The 21,290-nt window shown below is 48.4% G+C and overlaps 1 protein-coding gene and 1 long non-coding RNA gene across 2 annotated transcripts; both read right to left on the bottom strand.

Annotated features, from left to right (window-relative positions):
* Positions 1 to 6,186: 6,186 nt before the first annotated feature.
* Positions 6,187 to 17,435, bottom strand: lepr (leptin receptor). The gene is made up of 16 exons (XM_067231849.1): positions 17,432 to 17,435; positions 17,237 to 17,360; positions 16,582 to 16,751; positions 14,898 to 14,984; positions 12,895 to 13,161; positions 12,378 to 12,477; positions 11,947 to 12,185; positions 11,603 to 11,742; positions 11,068 to 11,221; positions 9,682 to 9,764; positions 9,371 to 9,581; positions 8,609 to 8,821; positions 8,427 to 8,510; positions 8,223 to 8,316; positions 8,039 to 8,114; positions 6,187 to 7,727 (listed from the first exon to the last, which is right to left on the bottom strand). The coding sequence occupies exons 1-16, from the start codon at positions 17,433 to 17,435 to the stop codon at positions 6,912 to 6,914; spliced, it is 2,862 nt and encodes a 953-aa protein (XP_067087950.1). The 3' UTR covers positions 6,187 to 6,911.
* Positions 17,436 to 18,242: 807 nt separating this feature from the next.
* Positions 18,243 to 20,237, bottom strand: LOC136938984 (uncharacterized). Its single transcript, XR_010875658.1, has 3 exons — positions 20,167 to 20,237; positions 19,235 to 19,287; positions 18,243 to 18,371 (listed from the first exon to the last, which is right to left on the bottom strand). It is a non-coding gene; the product is annotated as an uncharacterized lncRNA (long non-coding RNA).
* Between the last annotated feature and the right edge of the window lie 1,053 nt (positions 20,238 to 21,290).

Here is a 21,290-nt window from a genome sequence, read left to right on the forward strand (position 1 = left end):
CAGCATTTCCTTACGTTTGCACACACACACACACACATAATACATGCACACACCAACACATGATGTATTATACAATTCCTCCTCCACACAGAAATAGGCAAAGTCTGAAAATAGTGCTGTCAGGGAAGACATGCACCCCATTCCACAACAACACACAGACACTCTCTATCTCTCCATCTCTCTTTCTATCTCTCCATCTCTCTCTTCTTCTTTCTCTTGTGCAGTGGGAACACCGTATGGTGTGTCTCTCTCATGCCATCTCTTCACGGGGACCAAAATGCTTCGTGTTGCCCTTGCTTGTCATCTCAACCAAAACCTCTCAGAGACTCCGGAAGGTTCTGTGATCTCGTGAAGAACGGCCAAGATGTCCTCTCGTGCTCTCTTTGTCTTTTATACGTCTGATCAACTTGAGTTTTAAAGGAATGTATATAAAAGAAATGGTTTGACAAACTTTTTAATAATTCTCATAAGCAGCAGAGTGTTGAGTCACATCTAGAAGTGTCAGATCTTTATCTGTTGTTATCTTATGGACTCATCAGATTTTATTAAAAACGTCGATTTCTGTAGCTCAGTCTGCTAAGATTCCTCAGTGGTTTTGAGACTTCACGCCTTCCATCCCCATCTTACTCTCCCTCGTCACCCTTCCTCCATCGCTCTCTCCCTCCCCCTCCCCCCATCGCTCTCTCCCTCACCCTCCCCCCATCCCCATCTTACTCTCTCTCACCCTCCCTCCAGCGCGCTCTCTCTTTCCCTCTCACTCTCTAAGGCTGGATGAAGGAGTCTGTACAACATAACATAGCTGCGCTGAAACAAATTGAGATTCCACAACTGAGCGTCCCAACAGTTAGGTTGAATTTCCTCATGCAGGCAGACAGTACGAGGGGTGTAAACAACAACATTGCCCGTAGTGTGTGTGCCCAACTCAACAAATATGTCTCACCAGCTGGCTGCTCACTAATGAAATACTCAACTGGGGAGGAACCCAATTATAAACTAACTTGGTTTAATGGAGGATAACATATTGACGTGATTAATTATACCAGTATCAGTTGGAAAAAGGAATCATGACAGAATCTTCAATGTGAAGTTGGCGGAATGTGGTTTTTGAAATGGATCTTCTTTGGATTCAATATAGATGAATGCTTGTGCCATGATATTGCGCTTGTGTGGATTAAATACAGATGAATTTGACAAAGCAGTTGGATCTAATCCACACATCTCAGAGCAGCTTTCGCATTGATTTCCAGAATGGGCATTGTCATGGTGATGAAGAAGGAAGTGGCAAGTTAGGTCTCGGGGCGGCAGGAGGGGGGGGGGGGGGCACAGGAAGTAGAAATGCACGAACGCTCCATTGCCCCGTCCTCCCAGACACACCAGGAGACAGGGCAGTCTGATTGACCTGCTGGCTTTGTGACACCCTGTGTGGGGTCTCCCCAGATCGACGCAGGGGGCTGACGACCAACAAGCGAAAACGGAAGCAGTGAGAGGAGTCTGGCCCGACTGAAGATGCTGACGGGCTGTCAGTGCTATAGGCCGGGTCCCAGGGGTCAGCTGTGACTGACTGAGGAGGGAAACAGAGACTGCTCCTGCATCCCACCAGGGCTCGACGAGGGGCCATGCAGCAGGAGGAGAGGTTCTGACTGAGCGGTCGCCAGGGTGCCACACTGCGGTTCATCTCCTCATACATACATCCTTCCCACACTCACGTTTTTCACACCGTCTTCTCACAGTGGTCGGTCTCCCCGGGGGGCCTACATAATCATTACTCGCACACACACACACCCTCTCTCGTCTCTCTCACTGTACTGAGACGGTTGGTTCTTGTCAGTCAGGAGCAAAGGCGGTGCGAAGAAGGTTCTAGATTTATTCTACTATGAATTGACAGTCGTGATGGCTTCCCTCTCTGTCTGTACTCATATGCACACAATCATACAGGCATTCTCTCTCACACACACACCACCTTGTCTGTCAGTATTTACATATTTGCATCCCCCAGGGGTCGCCTTTTTCAGCCTGCTCTCGTCCTCCTTCTCTTTCTCTCTCTCTCTCTCCCCCTCTTTCTCTCTCTCTCTCCCTCTTTCTCTCTCTCTCCCCCTCTTTCTCTCTCTCTCTCCCTCTCTCTCCCCCTCTCTCTCTCTCCCCCTCTCTCTCTCTCCCTCTTTCTCTCTCTCTCTCCCTCTTTCTCTCTCCCCCTCTTTCTCTCTCTCTCTCTCTCCCCCTCTTTCTCTCTCCCTCTTTCTCTCTCTCTCTCTCCCTCTTTCTCTCTCTCTTTCTCCCTCTTTCTCTCTCTCTCCCTCTTTCTCCACTGTTACTCAGTGTGACTTGATGTAATTACTGGGCCATTTCAGCGGCCACAGCTGGCTATCCATCCTCCTCCTCTTGGCTGGATGAGTCACTCTGACTCTGCAACAATGCTAGGCCTCGTGTTAGCTTTAAAGGCAGGGTAGGTACCTGTTTTGAGAACCTAGCCATTTTGGCTTGAGCTCTAAAGGATTCAAAACTAAATATCCCACCCCCTTCCTTCAAAGCCCCTCCCCCAAAACACATGACTACAGCCGGGAGGTAGGTAGACAGACAAGTAGCCTGTCCAATCATTGCATTCGGTCCGAACTTAATGATTGGTCGTGATTATTACACTCCTGTTTCGCCCACATATATCGTATTTATCAAATTTGACAATCAAACATTTAGAATTTTTGGTTACAATCAAGACGTGCAGTTAATTTAAGCAAATGTAGAAAAAAGTGCTTCTCAACAACATTATTTATACCCTGCCTTTAATGAAGTTGGCAGGCTGCCAATTCTTCCACCCTGTGTTCAGAAACGAGCTGTGCTCATTCGGAGCACGCACGCGTGCATGGAGGTCTGTGTGATACAGGGAGAGGCGTGACAGAGCGTGGGAGCCAGGTTCCATTGAAATATGGTTTCACTCCCTGGCTCTTAGTGCCGCAGTTAATCTGCGTAGGCTCCACTCGAAATGATGAGGACATCTCTGGCGCGGTTTTTAAAAATGTTTAATACAATCCATTTTCGTGCTCATCCACGTTGCAGGTCCTCTGGTTCAGGGGAAGGATTAGCCACAGCGCCCGGCCAAGAAACAAACTTGACCCGGTCTGCAGCTCTCAGAATACGATGCACAGCTCAATCCTCTCTAAAACTCGGCAGCCTACATCAAAGACGCTTTATTCTAGAAGTTATTTTAGAGTCAAGGATAATTAACATGTACATCTGTTGCCTAAATAGTCCACAGTGTTCTGTGCGGAGGTACGGTATGCTGATGTTGTCACGGGTGTAACTGTTCAGCCCTAACCCTTCACCTCCTACACCTGATGTGTTCGCAATGCTGGCGATGTTGCTACTGGATGAATGTGGCAATTGGGATAAATAAAACAAGTCAATGTTCTATTGTAGATGTTATTCATTATTCTTAAATGTAGTCGGAATAATTACAAATGTGGTATTTTGCCTCTAATAGCTGCAAGGCAGTGAAGAAAAACTACATGCCTATGACAACAATAGTGTTTAATGTAACTGGCCCCCTCTAACAGCACAACTGCCCCCCTTTAACAGTACAACTGCCCCCCTTTAACAGTACAACTGCCCCCCTTTAACAGTACAACTGCCCCCTTTAACAGTATAACTGCCCCCTTTAACAGTACAACTGGCCCCTGAAGTTATGATACAAGAATACACGGAAAACTCTGTTTTATTCAGTGGAACTTCTGTTTTCAACCTCCCTTTTCAAATATGAATTATTAAGAATAATGGTCTCTTCTCTGATAGAGCACTCATACTTGGTCCTGTGTGTGTGTCTGTGGGGGGGGGGGGGGGTGGGGGGTTTTGAGCTATGAAGGAAGATTGACTTCTAAGAACAGCTGTTCCCCACAGAAGCTAAACATCACCTGGTTTAAAATAGAACCTACTGTGCTCTTTCTAAAGAGTTTAATAGATTTGACTTCATGGCTCCATTGGTGGTCAAGTGCCATATGCTCGGGCAGAAATCTCTGACAGGGTTGTCAGTGCAGAACTGTGTTGGGCGCTCGTTAACAATGCATGTGCCACAATCCCTCCTCTCGGCCTCGCGTCTCTCCATTTCTCCGTCTCTCCATCTCTAATCCAACTTTATCTCCCTCTCTCAGATCTGTGTCCCGTGGAGTCAGGTGGCTGAGCGGTTAGGGAGTCGGGCTAGTAATCTGAAGGTTACCGGTTCGATTCCCGGCTCTGCCAAATGACGTTGTGTCTTTGGGCAAGGCACTTCACCCTACTTGCCTCGGGGGGAATGTCCCTCTACTGACTGTAAGTCGCTCTGGATAAGAGCGTCTGCTAAATGACTAAATGTAAATGTCTCGATGATTGTGATTATCCCTCTCGCCCTCATTCCTTTTGATGTTCTCGTCCCAACGCTCCACCCCAGCCCTCCTCTCTATCTTCCTCCGTCTCCACATCCCATAATATTTTTTTTTTAATGAAACATGGTTTAATAAAGACACCATTTTCCTTTGTTCCTTTGTGAGTCCTCAGCTCTCTCCCAGGTTGCCTCATAGTCCTCCTGTGTGGCCATTTTCAGCTCAATCGATCTGGTCAACATCTGAACCTGATACCTGTTATGTGAATATATGACCTCCCTGTTACGCGGCTGACAATGTCTGACACACCAACCAATCGCCTCTCCTTTCACTACGTGTGAAAAAAATATATATTTTTTTAAATATTTCGAAAAAAGATTCGAAAAAAATTAAACCTTTTTGGTGTGTGGGGAAAAAAGATGGTTCGAATTTTTTTTTCTCGAAAGGTTGAAAAACAAATCTGAAAAAAGCTTTGGAAAAAGCTTGGACAGGTACAATTTTTTTTTTTCTTCTTTTTTTTTCTACATGGATGAAATCTCACACCTACCAAAGGAGTACCGAGTAGAAATTATTGATAAAGATCACCATCTCCTGGTAGCTATGTGTAAATGCACTACTAGAAGAGGAAATTAACGTGAGCAAACAGCGTGAACAGTGAACAGTGAAGTGTTAATAACTTACGGTTTTCTAGTTAGTAATTAAACGTTTCTCAAATATATATATTAAACATTTAGAAAATGATTAGCATTTAGGGCCATAATTGCCATTTCGTTTTCAGTTTGCTGAAACGTTTTATCTCATGGCAACAGAATCACACATGTCCAAATCACACAACTATGTGCGTCTATGACAACAACCTTAATAGATAAGCATGGACACACTGACACTCGTCATCATATCTATCGATCCAGCACAAAAATATGACCAATGCACTGACCAGCACCACAAAGGCAGGATGATAAAATACGCTTTCACTCACCAAGTCTGAGGGCTCACTTGAAGAGAAAGGTACCTTTTTTTAGTATGGTAACCGTTAGCCAATTTTTCTTCAAAAAACACTCCACGTTAAACCTGCTGTTACTTTTACCAGCAGTTTGAGTGATGACAATATCCCGTGGCTGATGGTCGCCAAGGGTATATAACCGGTGCTCGAGTATGAAATCCACTTTATTCATTTTTTCAAGTTATCTGGCGTTTGTGAAGCTAACAAGCTAGCTAACACAATCTACCCTCTGGATAAGAGCGCGACTTACAGTAAGCCGGTCCTTGCAGACTAATGTTGGCGCCACACAGACAGACAGACAGCCAATCAGGTCTGAAATACAAAATGACGCTGTAGTGGGGCTACAGTCTGTCAGCCCCACTTGGCATCAAATTCGTGTAATCTACATTGATCCCGCTAACATTCTGAGCATGCGTATTAATACTTTCACACGTGAAAAGTTGGGGCAGGGCTGCCCTAATGACCAGTCGCCACTGCACAGGCAACATGTTTAAATATATATTTCTTACACATCTTAAAAAAGGTGTTAACCGTTGTCCGACGTTTGTTTAAATCAGCATTGAGTGTTGAAACCTGGGGTCGTGAACCCACGAGCCCCAGTCAGGCAGTTTTGTTGTAATTTTAAGGCAGCATGATTGATTTACCTTTATCTCCCTAAATCACCAGGCTGTTAAGGATCTTTTGTGTCTTTGTGGAGGAGAATAAATAACTGTAACATGTAGTCAAATACTATAAATAACGCTCATTGTGAGCAGTTCAGGGTCACACACACCACGATAAGGAAACAGAAAGAAAAGTCAGCATTCACCCCGTCAATAATTCAATGACACTGGCAATAAATATTTTATTTTTACCACAAAAATAATCTGAAAGCACATTACACTGCACTTAAATTTTCTTCCACATTATTTTTCATTGGATGCAAATGGGGTACATTCTTTTGTCCTAACCTGCAACGACTTTCAACAGCTTTCAATAGAAAATTACGCAAGGTGAAAATAGATGTCATGTTTATAGCACTTTGTAACAAACATTCAAATACAGTAGTTACAGTATACGACAGCAAAGAGAGACATTCATTGAGATGACAGTCTCAAAAGCGACACTCCCCAAGTGGCCAAATTTCCACAACAGACCAGCCACTCTAACACAGTAGAGTTGGAGCTTGAGAGCCAATCGCACCTGCATCTGAAGTGAAATCCCAGTAATGCTTGTCCAATCTGGTGAGACCATAGCAGCCAGTGGAAATTGAACCTAAACCTTGCCAGGAAAGACAGTTTATTTCTTCCCACATATGTATCCTTCCTCTGGAATCCCTTCCTCTGTTTTCTGAAGGTAGAGCAGCACTTGATGAAACGTTTCCGACGCCGAACACAGATAACAGCTGACGTTTTAGACTGAAAGCACTTATTCTTTAGGCACCATAGTCCATGGATATACAGTTCATCCATGTTGTTGACAGAGAGAGTCTGTGTGCAGACATGAAGAGACTATGACATCCCTCTCTGTTTCCATTCTGGCCTGGCAAACTGAGACGCAGCATCCGGAGCAAGTCCCACATCTCACAGCTGGGGGGCGCTGTCTGGGGTTTCCTCTGTGTGAAGCCTGCTGGGGGCAGTTCTAAACTGAGGCAGGTAGAGCGCAACGCCTCCTGCCTTGTCACCTGACCCCCCCTCGCTGGACTCGAACCTGGGGGCGCCCTGCCCGAGCAGAGAGTTGGACTCGACCCGCGCCGCCTCCCTTTCCACAGCCACCTCTTGGAGAAGCATCGTCTTCCTTTCCTCCACCCTCCCTTCCTCCTCCTCCTCCTCCTCCTCACCTTCCTCCCTTTGCAGACAGCCCATCCCTAGATAGTACAGGCCCTTCCCCTCCCCCCCCAACACCTCGTCCTCCTGCTCCGACGCTTCGGAGAACTCCTCCACGGAGTTGAAGGAGCAGGAGCGCCGGGGGTCGGACCCCCCTGGCCGCAGGGTGTCCAGGTCCCACAGCCCCCCAGGGAAGGACCCGGATATGTCCGAGTTGTTGGCGGAGAAGTTGCCATCGTCGCTGGAGCTGCTCCCCCCGTCCTGCGCGTGGTGGAGGCGAGGCTTGTCGGAGAGGAGGACGGTGGCGTAGGTGACGGACGACTGGGCCGAGCTCTCCGACGTCCTGGAGAGCCCGGAGCCAGAGCCCTCGCTGGGGCTGGAGAAGGGGGCTGGGCCCGGGTGGCCTCTGGGGAGGTCCTGCCCAGGGACGGGGCCTGGAGCTGGGGAGAGGGCCGGGGTGGGAGAGACGGTCTTCTCCATGATGACCACCTCAGAGATCGTCTCGGACACGAGGAGGAGCGGCCAGGCGGGGAGGCCCTCTGGGTGTCTGAACAGGTGGTCGATGGTCTCTGCCTGGAGAGAGAGAGAGAGAGCAGGAGAGGGGGAGAGAGAGAGAGCAGGAGAGGGGGAGAGAGAGAGAGAGACAGAGAGAGAGAGAGAGAGAGAGAGAGAGAGAGAGGGAGAGAGAGAGAGAGAGAGAGAGAGAGCGAGAGAGAGGGAGAGAGATAGAGAGAGAGAGAGGGAGAGAGAGGGAGAGAGAGAGTGGGAGAGAGACGGTGAGACAGGGAGAATGAGAGAAAGAGAGAGAGAGTAGAATAATTATATCTCCAACCGGATTAAACACAAGTGTGTGTGCTTGTGTAGTGATGAAAACATGTCACTACCTTCCGGAAGTCCTGCCCCTGGGCCCAGGAGCAGTGGTTGGGGTTGGGAACCTCCCTCCACAGCAGCTTCTTCATGCTGGGAACAAGACCGAGGTCAGAGGTCAAAGGTGATCCGCACTTTGTGGGAAGCAAGAGAGAAGTGAGGCCTAGAGCTCGACAGAATCACACAGAGAGGACTTCTTACTGGTTCTGGGACATGAAGAGAGTGACGAAGAGGACGATAGCAAGGAAGGTGATCATAATCAGGAGCAGGTAGTCAGCAGGGGGCCCTCTAGTGGCTGGGAGGACAGAACATTGACAACAGCAATATAAAATACAAATATTTTAATACATGTTTCATTATGGAGGCATTATGTATTACTTGTGCTCCTCTGGTGGTAAATCTTACCTTTAGTATGCATCGGCTCTCCCTCTCTGTCCACAAATATGGGGTACAAGATGAACTCGTACTCTTCAGAACCGTAGAATTCACCTGGGGAGAGAGTCAAAGGAAGACGTATCGGAGTTCCACCACTAGAGGGCGCCAACCCACTCCTGAGAGAGACGAAGCGTCAGGTCTTGGGTGCGTACCGTGCAGGTGAAAGACGCGCTCGGAGAACGGCACCCTGGCCCACTTCAGACGTGTCTGGGAGGCCAGGCCGTGGCCGTGTTGGGGCCCCGTCCTGGCTGCGGACCACTCCACCACCAGGGACCAGGGAGCGGAGGTGTTAGCCAGCAGGCCCCACGACAGCCCCACACAGCTGCTGTTCACCAGCGACGCCCTGAACCAGCGCAAACATGGACCTGCACACACAGTGGAAGACAGCGTTCCGACTCTGGGTGTGTGGGGTGGTGAGTGGTGGGGGGAGGAAGGGGGAGGAAGTGCACCAACCAGAGCCACGATAATGTTCTCATCCTGAACAACAACGACCCGGAGCACTTCTGAGGTCCATTACATTCACATTTAGTCATTTAGCAGACGCTCTTATCCAGAGCGACTTACAGTAAGTACAGGGACATTCCCCTCGAGGCAAGTAGGGTGAAGTGCCTTGCCCAAGGACACAACGTCAATTTGCACGGCTGGGAATTGAACTGGCAACCTTCTGATTACTAGCCCGTTTCCCTCACCGCTCAGCCACCTGACTCCCTTAGACTCCATGACTCCCTCAGGCTCCCTGACTCCATTAGAACCATCTCTTTCAAAGTCAATCAGGGCTTTTATCGTAAAACATGCTAAGGCTGCTGACGTGATTGTCCCTGCGATCGATGGCTTTTAACAGACAAGAACATGCTCTCACCCTCTAACATCTCCATGACGCCACCTTCAAGAAATATCTCTCCAGTTCGACTCACGTTTGACGTGTCGGTCCAAGGTCATGTTGATGTTTTGACGTGAAGACCCCAAAGGGTTGCGGGCCACCACCGTCACCGTATGAACCTCCTGCCTCCATTCAAACCTATGGGAAGGAACCAGGGCTATCGGCTCCTCGACCACAGCGCCTCCAGAGGCCTGGTGCTGAACCACAAGGTCCTCACAGTTGGACGGCTCCACCGCAGAGACATGCTGCGAAAACAAAGGAAAATGTTTGTCACTCTCAGCATAACACACGTCCTTTGAGAGCTGTTTCTATAGTCTGTAGTTCTATAACAACTAGTAGGCATACCTTGAAGAGCAGGGTAACGTAGGTCTTGTTCAGGGATGGGTCCTCTTCCAGAATCCTCCAGAAATCTGGACCCTTCAAGGGAGCTGGACAGAAGAGACCAGGGCTGTTAGAGCATGCTTACTACAGGGCCCACCTCTGTGTGTGTGTGTGTGTTATGGTTCAAAGGAAGCCCACATGGAAGTAAGTGCATTAGCGGTTTCGAAAAGGCATCGACCGTTCACAATCATGTTCCTTTTGTACCTCGTCTTCTATTTTTCTATTTTCAGGGGTACTCATAGCTTTTAGCACACAACAGACACAAAACACTGCCACCGCCACCGAAGTTGCTTTCATTTGAACACAAGGAAGGCGCAAACTGACCATAGAAGGCTTCAACTCAAGGAAGAAATCGTCGGCACGGACAGCAGACCACACCGGAGGAATGAGGTGTTAAGCAATTATCTATTAATGACTAAGAATAATTACAAAAGTGCAGGGCTATACGGAGTTGCAATGTTACTTTTCCTGTTGAATTGAGGTTAATAACATTAACTCGTGAATTCTTTGGGCAACAAAGCAACAACAAAGATGACTGTGGTAAAGTTAGTTTGAAGTTTGATATTCAACAGATATTCGGACGCCCAGTATTGTGTTATTTTAACCGGTGTTTAGCACTGCTACGACCGGCCGCTTAGCCAATGCTTTTGGCTGCCTAAACAACGCGTACGTTTAGGGACCGTCAACAAATTACACATTTCAAAAGTCAATAGCTTTTCAACAACATGAACTAGCGTCAAAATAATGTTAAACTGTTGAAGATGTATGCATTCATGCTGCAAAGCCTTTATTTTGTTCATTTTCATCTCAGGTTATTAAAAAATATTTTATTCAAAATAAATCTTCAAACTTCAATAGCTTTTTGGTCATGTGACCTATAATCCTCAAATTCATTTCAGTGTTCACTGACTATGCATACATGTTGCACAGCCTTTAGTTTTTTCATTTTGATCTCACACACATTTGCCACGGGATGCCACCCCTCAAAATCTCCTGCCACCCTCTTGCCACCCCTTGAATATTTTTCTAGATCCGCCCCTGCTCGCTATCATTACGCTTTTAAAAACAACCCACTCAAGGTGAGTCCTGTGATCAGATGGAGTTACGCTTTTAATGTTAATAAGCCACCTGACAGGGAGTCAGGTGGCTAAGCGGTGAGGGAATCGGGCTAGTAATCCGAAGGTTGCCAGTTCGATTCCCGGTCATGCCAACTGACGTTGTGTCCTTGGGCAAGGCCCTTCACCCTACATGCCTCGGGGGAATGTCCCTGTACTTACTGTAAGTCGCTCTGGATAAAAGCGTCTGCTAAATGACTAAATGTAATGTAAATGTAATGGAGTCATACTTTACCACTGCGGTTGAGGGTTGTGGAGTAGACCGTCTGGGTCCAGTCACTCCAGTAGCCGGTACCTTTGGTGGGCCTGCAGCGCACCTCGACCTGGTACACCCCGCACGCGTCAAACACCGGAACCTCCACGCTTGCCTCACTCACAGGGCCCACTTCCTGCAAGCGCACCGACAACCACTCAGACATCCCATAATAACCGCAGACAATTTTCTAATTTGTGACCATGAGGTGGATTTTCTTTGAATGCTAACACGAAACAGCTAGAGACAGACATAGAGGATGTGATTGGATCGAGTTCTCAGACTGAGGTAGAGGGGGGGGGGGTTCTATTTTATGCTACTTTGTTCCAGTACGCTGTATCAAGACAAGCAAGGCTACACAGGAGATTGGATTTGGAACTACATCTCTTGCTCTTTAATCTGGACCGGGGCGTAGTCTTGTTTTCGTAGCTGGGACAGCTTTCCTGCCATGGTGTTTTCCAAATGTCTCATGAAACTCCGCCCCTGCAGCTGGGGGGGTGTGGCCTCTGCTGCTCACCTGCCATTCTAAGAGGACGCGGCCGGCGACGGGGCGGTAGCGGACCTGGTACTGGAGGTCGTACAGGGGCCACCAGAACAGCTTCAGCACCCTGCTGGGCAAGACATCCGCCTTCACCCGCGACGGAGGGCTGGGCTTCACTACAGACGGAAGGTGGAAGGAGGTGGAGGGGGGTGGAGGGAGGTGGAGGGGGGTGGAGGGGGATGGAGGGGGATGGAGGGAGGTGGAGTGGGATGGAGGGGGACGGAGGGAGAGGACATGGGTCGGAGGCACGACAGGGAAACAATTTTCACGGGATTTCTCCCGTCAGAGACAAGAGATGACGACGGGTACAGAGGACCCACCATTTTCGTTGGGCGTGACGTAGACAGGATGTGACCTCACGGGGCCGTCGTCTGACTGGATCTGAAGCCACAGCTTGTAGCAGAAGGTCAGTCTGAGCGGCTGCAGGGTACAGCTCCTCCTCTCCTTCTCCTTCTCCACGGTTTGACACCTTGTCCCGTTGACCTCACTTCCCCCGTCCATGCTCCACGCCTCCTCCTCTCCTTCCTCCTCCATGATGTCACAGGTCACAGCTTCTGACCTGGAGAAAGAAGGAAGGAATGTTAGAAAGAGAGGGAGAGGTAAGCGGCATTGAGGGGCCACGCCCTAAGAGCCCGTGGGTGTAGATGGATACCAGACATCGTCAGCCTTGAGCAAGGCAGGATGTGTCAAGTCCTGCGGTCACAGCTGCCTGTTTCGCTTGCCGTCTTTATGTTTGCTGCGTGGAGTTTACCTGGAAAAAAGGGCAGGTTCCTCCATATGGCTGTTGTTCCACTGGCAGGTCATGTGGTCCATGATCCTGTTGGTCTCGCAGCGGATATTGATGAGCGCTCCTGAAGCAGGGAAGGACGTAAGACACTGAAACCACGACCGCAACCTCAACCCCTGAAATCAACAGGGGAGTGGGTTCTAGAAGAGTGGGTTCTAGAAAAGTGGGTTCTAAAAGAGTGGGTTCTAGAAGAGTGGGTTCTAAAAGAGTGGGTTCTAAAAGAGTGGGTTCTAGAAGAGTGGGTTCTAAAAGAGTGGGTTCTAAAAGAGTGGGTTCTAGAAGAGTGGGTTCTAAAAGAGTGGGTTCTAAAGGAGTGGGTTCTAGAAGAGTGGGTTCTAAAAGAGTGGGTTCTAGAAGAGTGGCTTCTAAATGAGTGGGTTCTAGAAGAGTGGGTTCTAAAAGAGTGGGTTCTAGAAGAGTGGGTTCTAAAAGAGTGGGTTCTAGAAGAGTGGGTTCTAATCGCCTCGTTATCGATTCTCACCTTGGACGTAGATCGTGGCGTAGGGAATCTTAAACGTCTCGGTGCTGTTATGGTAGCATTGCAGCGTGCTGTACAGCCGGTCCTCAGGCGGCCGGAAGGTGATCTGGCTGCCCTGGGTGCTGACCACCGCGGGCTGGACCTGAAGGAGGCGCCAGTTCAGGCGCCAGACGGAGGTGCTGGAGTTGGCGGTGGGGTCGTTGAACAAGCAGCGGACGCTCACTTCAGCCCCGCGACGGGCCTCCACCCTCTCAGGGAAGTAGCTCGCGTCTGAAACCAAGCGCAGGGTGGCTCATCACAAACATGGGACACGATCAGAGTTAGAAACCGTTTCGAAAGCCAACGACTCTGGCGATTCCATATCCGGGAAGCACAAACTGCTGTTCAACTAGTTGTGTTGTTGTTTATTCTGTGTTGTCGTTCTGTTGGAGCAGGAAGGGAACAACCGGTGTCCTTCCTGCTCGGTACCATGGCAACTACGGCAAGCGAGGATTTATTTAGACGAAAACGCTAACTCTCCCCGCATGGCGAGAGACACAAGGCCAGTTAGCAACGCACCAGGAACAACTTAATGTCACATGATTGTTCTTTCAGATGGGAAAGAAGGAGGAAGATTTAACGAAAGGGAAATGCATCGTGTTATGTAATACACTGTGGAAGGATGGACAGCGATACGAATCCTTTCATTTAATGATGGACTGATGAAGCCTTCACGTCACAGGTGTGGGAACACCTTGAATTGAGAAAGACGAGTGTGTGTGTGTGTGTGGGAGAGAGAGACAGAGAGAGAGAGAGAGAAGCAACAATTAATCTGTTTACGCTTGTCCAAGTACAATGAAACAAAGGTTGGAGAACAATCATGAATAAGAAGTTAGGATAGGCTTTCCTGCAGCTGTGGCCTTCTGTACCATCAGACACAGTGTTTGCACTGTGCGTGGGCTACTGGGGGGGGGGACAGGGGGGGGACGGGGGGGGGGGCAGGGGGGCAGACCTTCATCTTGTTGTTCTTCCTCTCACTGAGACCAACCCTCCAAGCGTGGCTCAGGCTAATGAATGTGAACCCTTTTAATGGTTTAGCTGAAGCACATTGTCTATAGATCATTTTGGAGGTCAGAGATTGAATCACCACGATGAATCATGAGCTCGGTCTGTCGTTTAGAAAGAATTCCCCAACAAAGGCCAGGTTGTCTCCTGTTGCTAGCAAGCTGGGGAGCTTCTGCAATACTCTCTAGCCAGGGGAACTAAACGTTACACCACAAGTGCAATACCTGCACTGGCTAAACTCCTTGTCGGACTTCATAACTAAGCTGGTAGTAGTGATCGAGAATAATATTGTTTTTAACTGTGTTAAATATAAACTTTTAATTGTAGAATTCTCTCCATGGTGACAAAATTGAATGTGTTTTTTAACAGAATAGTTATTGTGTATTGTATTGTATATGTTGATGATTGGAAATTTTGGGGCAATTCAGTTTTTACTGCAAGGCTGAAGTGTTCGTTATATGGTTTCTTCTTACCAATAAATACTTAACTAACTAACTTCTCCAAGGCCAAAACGCTCAGAGAGACAAAGTGCTACGTTATCTAGAGGTACAATCTCAATAAATGCTGACTCTGGAATGTGAAAGGATCTTCCATGCGAGTCCAAACAGACCTAAAGAGAAGCTGCATGACTCAGTCCTGTATGTCGGGGTAACTCCTATACAAAGAATTCGAATGGCCCATTCCAGAAAAAAACCTGTCAAAACTCGCCATCTCATTCATCTTAATGAATACAGGATTATCATGATGAAACCGTTCGGGTGAAGATGGTTACACCAGTACCCATCACACTAATCTCTCTGCAACGCAAATACACGTAAGAAGGGCTTATCCTGTCAGCTACTGCACACAGCCCGTGTTTAAGGACAAACACCGTAAGCTGCTGGTGCAGGTGGATGGGGGGGGCAGGGCTTGCGTCGTGTACAGTGCAAACACAGGAGATGGGAGGTGGGTTAAGGTCTTACACTCGGGGTGAGGCTGGCTCCTGGTGGTCAGGCCCCAGGATGGGAAGGTCACACTGTGAGACACATTCACTGGTGGGTCTGGTTTACCTGCAGGACACACACACACATCATCATCAGTCATTAATATCATCATCTCACAGACGTGATATTTATCCCTGGCCTCAGGGTAAACAGACCCACAGGAGGAAACACAGTCACGATCAGGTCAACACCTTCTGTTCAGTGGATGCTATGGCCTCTAGACAAAAGCACTGATTTATATCACGATCCAATATTTTCATTAAAAATACATTGGAAAAAGGCTCTCAGGTTCTCCAAGATGACATGACCTCGTGGCAGTATATCTAGTTATCTCTCCACATCCCTGCGACTCTCTCCAGGAGGATGATCGATATCGTCCTGCTTTTCGTGACAGTGTTGTCAATATTTCAGAAATCACCCGTATGAATCAGGACAGACCCTGTCAAGTTATGGCTGATAAGAGACAGCTATTCATTATCAAACTTTGCCGGCTGTTTTATTTATAGTATTATGTGTTTTGTAATTACTTTTAGTGATTGGCCTTATAGTAATTTAGAAGCCCAGCTGAGAGAGAGAGAGAGACAGGTGTCAGAATTACGAGACACAGAAATGTAGAGGCGCACCATAATTGACGCAGATAAGAGACGCTTTAATTTCAGCCAAGACACACAATCGTGTCATAATAAGGAGACAGCGGAGAATTGATGAGCTTCAGAGGAGAGTCACTGACTGACCAAGGTGGAGAAAACGGATGAACAACTCTTTATCTCATCAGGAACCTGAAGTGAACATAGCTTCACATATGGGACACGCCATCACTGGACTCAAGCGGGCATTCAGGCAAGCCTTTTATTCTGGAACGATGTCAAAGAAATGGGAAGTCCATTGACTGAAATCTACAATCAAACTATAATCACCGTGAGACCATAGAGACTGGGATGGGATGAGGGTTGTGTAATGTTCCGTTGAACCAGCGGTGAGCTCACAAAGACCGGTCTCTAAGCAACCATGCGGGACAAGACATCAGTCATCGCCATGGTTTTCAGGGCGTCTGCAAACACGGATGTGTGCAAGTGGGAGCAGTGAGGCGAGAGGTTGCAGAGTGGACTCACGTAACACGCTGGCTGCCCAGCGCACAGGCTGGCTGCCCAGCGCACACGCTGGCTGCCCAGCGCACAGGACGTTCACCCTGCACGTCACACCGGAGCACTTAGTTATTGTGCGTGTGTGCGTGTGTGTGTGTGTGTGTGGGTGTGTGTGTGTGTGTGTGTGGGTGTGTGTGTGTGTGTGGGTGTGTGTGCGTGTGTGTGTGTGTGTGTGTGTGTGTGGGTGGAGGGGGACACACTTATATATGCTTGTGTGTGTGCTTGCAAGCCTACTCAAAGTATGGTCCATCTAACTGAGAACACTGTTCAGTCATCACCAGTGTCACCCTCTTACTGGCCTATAAACCGATAACCACATTTTTTATTGCGATATCAAAGAGGCCACAGTATTAAGTGGCAGGACACCAAGACACTTGGCTAATGCTAAATCACCCATTAGCTCACCTGCCAACGACTTTTGGATAAATTATAACAGGACACTTAATAATCTCACCCTAACCCAAAGAAGAGAAGGGGGTGCGGCTACAAGAGTTTGAACATTGGCGTCACGTCCTTACCGGTAACGGGATGGGGGCGGAGCAGCACCGGGGGGGCCACGGCTCCGGACACGTTCACGGTTGCCTCGACGACGGCGCCGACGGCGATGGAGCACCTGAAGGGACGCTCTCCGGCGCAGTCGACGGCGTCGCTCGCGTCCTCGACCTCCCCCTCTCTCTCCTCGCCGCGTCTGAAAACACCGGGACGCCGTTCATCAGGGAGACAAGCGCCACAAACAACACCCCGGCGACACGGCGGACCAGCAAGTCTGGTTACGGTTGCCATGACAGTACGAAAACAAGGCAGCTGTTCGAGGAGTCAACATCAGAATGAGGTTTCTCATGCTGGGAGCTCCAGGTTCTGTTATTAAAGCATTCCTGTGTGTGGCAGTGTGTTCTGGTGTGTCCAGGAGAAAGGTAATGCCACTGTTGATGTGTTATCAGTCTAGCAATAATCTGCCCCCCCCTCCCTCCATAGACCCAATTACTCACACACGCTTTGCTCCCAGGTGCGAAATGAACAGGCCAGCATTCTGAACACACACTTAAACACCCACACACTGATCGAAAGCCAACCTGCACTTCGCACCCAAAGCACGTCTTAAAGCAAATGCTGGGAAGATGAAACCAGCAGAATGGGCTGGTACCTCACTAGCAGACTGAATGTGATACTCACGCCAAGCGCCGCAAGGTAATTACTGTGAGGCCGCTGGTGGAGTTTGACGATCCTTTGTGAGGTTTGAGGCGGCAAATTACTTTCTCCCCGCTTGCGTCAATTACGCACTGGATATCCAAACAGACTGGAAATAAATGTAATTAGCGTGTTAGCATTCACATAATCAGAAGCTAGCAAAACAAAACATCGAGGCACTCATTAAGACACTCTTCAAGTTCCCCTAGTACTGCCCTTATAATGATGGTAGTATTTTCTATCTAGAAGTACGCCCTCACTGCCAAATAGGACTTTATTATGGTCAAGAAACAGAAAATTACAAAGTTTTTCACACAGTTCCACAATGTTTTCTGTGACTTGTCCCTCGGTCTGTAGGGCCTGTGAGTCCCGCCTCTCTCAGCCCAAACGCCAAGGACCAATCAGAGGTGGGCCAGCAGGCGCTGTAACCTCGATTTAATTATCGCTGTCAGGGCATGAGCCGGCCTAATGACCAACCATCCAACCATTAGCATGCGTTACGCCGCCTCGTGCGCGGCTCTTTGATCCTCGCTGCTTTTCTTTTCTCTTGTTGTGTTAGCAGCAGCTGTCTACTCCGTGCAGACAGAGCCTCCCCCCCCCTCTATCCCCACCTCTTCACTGGCTCCCGTCCATCTCAAGCAGAACAAGTCTCTCTCTTAACACAGCTGAAGCCCTCCTTAAACTGACTGAGTCACCTGTTTAGAGAGTGGTGCGTTAAGACGAGGGATGGGATGGGGGAGGGGTGATGGGGGGGATGGGGATGGGGGGGAGGGGGGGGGGGTGGGGGGGAGGGGGATGGGGGGGAGGGGGAGGGGGGGGGGGTGCGGGATGGGGGAGAGGGGGATGGGGGTGGGGGTGGGGATGGGGGGGTTACCTTGACTCTCTGTGGGGGGCCGACGAGACGCTGTGCTGGTGGAGTTGGAGTAGATGCAGGGGCTATGGGGGTTCCCTGAGTCAGATAGCCCCCCCTTGGACCTCCCTGGCTGGGTGGGCTGGGGCTGGGGCTGGGGGTGGGTCTGGGGGTGAGGCTGGGGCGATGTGTCACAGCAGAGATGGGACTGCCATGGGAGGTCTGCTTCCTCTGGAGGTGGTGGTCTCTCTGGCTCCACACACACAACCCCTGGACCAGACACATGAGGTTAGCACGGAAATCAGTAATAACACCTGACATTTCATGCAAAAGACAGACTTGGACATTATACATTGTTATGCTTTCTAATTACCAGGAGGTAGTTGGGGTTAGGTTTAAGGATGTATTACGAACAAAGGCCAAAGGTAATGTGGACATTTTAATCATTGGATTTGTGGGATTTTAACCTTGTTGCAAGAGACATTGTGTTTGAAGTACATGATACTAGAACTAAATAGGGTGCAGGGCATAGTGTACACTTTAGTCACTGTGTGGGTGCTTTGTACGCTAACCTCCCGAGGAGAGAAAAAACCTGTGGGTAGCAAAGCAATTCACACATTCCACTCTCACACACACACACACACACTCTCACACACACACACACACACTCTCACACACACACACATTCCACTCTCACACACACACACACACACACACACTCTCACACACACACACACACACACACACGAGTCATCCTTCACATCAGCTACGGTGCATTGGGGAAATATCTTTCTGTGTTTCCATGTGGGGTGATATTGACTGGTATGAGGTGTGTTCATGACTATCCACCTCCACAGACAGAGAGATAAGGTTCATGATCACGGAGGCTCACACCAGATACACTAACACTCTTGAAGACACTGGAATAAGGATCTGCCGATGCCAGACAGGGGTCAGGGGTCATTGTACAATTTTGAGCTGCTGCTCAACTAGAATTCCACAGGCGCTATTGGGAAACTTCGTTTTTTCTTTATAGGCTGAAGGAAAGCCTAGCTCAAAATGACAGCTGGGAATCGAGTTGTCTCACGGCAAAGAGAGTGCCCAGAGGGACAGTAGGCCAGCTTAGAACCTACCATGGGAGATGATGAGTGTGTGCACCAGGAATGTCAGCATTGCAGACTGGATCCTACAGGGAGAGGCAGAGGCAGAGGCAGAGGCAGAGGCAGAGGGAGAGGGAGAGGCAGAGGCAGAGGGAGAGGGAAAGGAAGAGGGAGAGAGAGAGAGAGAGAGAGAGAGAGAGAGAGAGAGAGGGTAGAGAAGGATAGAGAGAGAGAGAGAGAGAGAGAGAGAGAGAGAGAGAGAGAGAGAGAGAGGGTAGAGAAGGAGAGAGAGAGAGAGAGAGAGAGAGAGAGAGAGAGAGAGAGAGAGAGAGAGAGAGAGAGAGAGACAGACAGAGAGAGGGGGTAGAGAAGGAGAGAGAGAGACAGAGACAGAGGGAGGGCAGAGAAGGAGAAAGAGACAGAGAGAGAGGGCAGAGAAGGAGAGAGAGAGAGAGAGAGAGTCCAAATCAACGAGGAGAGACAGATGAATAACCCTGTGCTGGAGCCTTGTTCCACAGCAGACTGGTGGAGCGTTTGAAAGTGGGAGGCTGGGTAACAATGCCACTGTCTTCGTCAGAGCACAGTCAACAGAGTACGCAAGTGGTCCATTCTAAAGGTGACTGACATACTACGCCACAAAACATCCTCCACCTACAAAGTCTGGATGCAAAACAGCAGCATACTAAGATAATAACAATCGGAAGGGATGCGATGAATTATTTAACACACATTCCATTCACATTGGGTTCCGATTATTATTCCAAATGACGTTAGAATGGAAAGATATTCATACCAGTCACTGTAACATAAGATTTCCATATTACCTATCAATTTGAATGCGATCGCAATACATATGATAGCTGAAGATTTATATAACAACCAAATAAACAATCACCTGATACCAATTCAAGTTGAAACTTTACAAATGCTGTTTGGATTATTCCATAATGCAGTGCCATACTCACATTGTTGCCTTGGGTGAGAGAGCATTGCCTCTGTACAGGTTTGGATGAATCTCACAGAGGAGGAGGTGGAGGAGAGGAGGAGGTGGAGGAGAGTGCCTAATGTCCAGTGATCTGTGATTGAGACCCCTGCCCTTGTTCAAACCTGCCGAAAGACAGAGATGGTAACAATAACCAATTTCCCGCCTGTGTTTACTTTCTAGTTTATTGAGAAAATGGGAAATGGGGAAAAAAACAATCCTATTTAACTCAGCCATTTCATAAATCACGTGTTCCACGCCATCTCCATCTTCACTGATTACTTTTTTCAAAGTAATTTCCTTTGTAACAGTACAGACAGTGACAAAACGCTATTTGTTATGTTCCACATTTATAGATTCAGATTCACCGCAGTCTGAGAAATATTACATACATTTTCTCCTCAGTTATTTCAACTGATGATGATTTAACCGCCAGATATTCCCCTCCGATGTACTAAGACACTTTGTGTCCCTTGTTTAGGAACCCTACTGAACATCAGCGTGGCAGGAGAATCACATTATTGGCAAAAACAGCACGTCAGTGCCTCTATTCACTAATTCATGGATACTGCATCAAAACAGTGCATCCCAGAATGCAAATGCGTCTGTGACCCGAGGCACTACAACAACAACTGGTGATGTGTTATTCAATGTTATAGCGCCCTGCATCTATTTATCAGGATGTTATCAAACTGCTGGGGGCTTATAGGTCACATGGATGAAGCCTTGATCCAAAAGGGCTTGCAATAACCAGGTGACACGTGACTTCGCCCCACGGTCTGTCTCAGGGATATTCCACGATCCACGTCCCGCAGCCCCAGCCATGCTGTAGCACGAGCCCCAAACGCTCAACCAAGCGCGCGACTTTCCTAAAGCTCCAAACTAACTCCCTAAATGACACGAATAAGACGTTAATAACGATTCCTCCAGCTGGAAAAAATACGAAGATCCGTTCGTACATATAGTAGAATGCTACTATGATATTCGCATGTTTCATCAACACCTTTTCACTGTGTTGTGTATGTTTATAGACAGAAGCCAAAAGTCGTACAGAATCAATACTGACTTTAATATTGTAACTCAGTAAAAAAAATATATCTCAAAAAC

Source organism: Osmerus mordax (genome assembly GCF_038355195.1).
Source record: "Osmerus mordax isolate fOsmMor3 chromosome 27 unlocalized genomic scaffold, fOsmMor3.pri SUPER_27_unloc_2, whole genome shotgun sequence".
NCBI classification, from domain to species: domain Eukaryota; kingdom Metazoa; phylum Chordata; class Actinopteri; order Osmeriformes; family Osmeridae; genus Osmerus; species Osmerus mordax.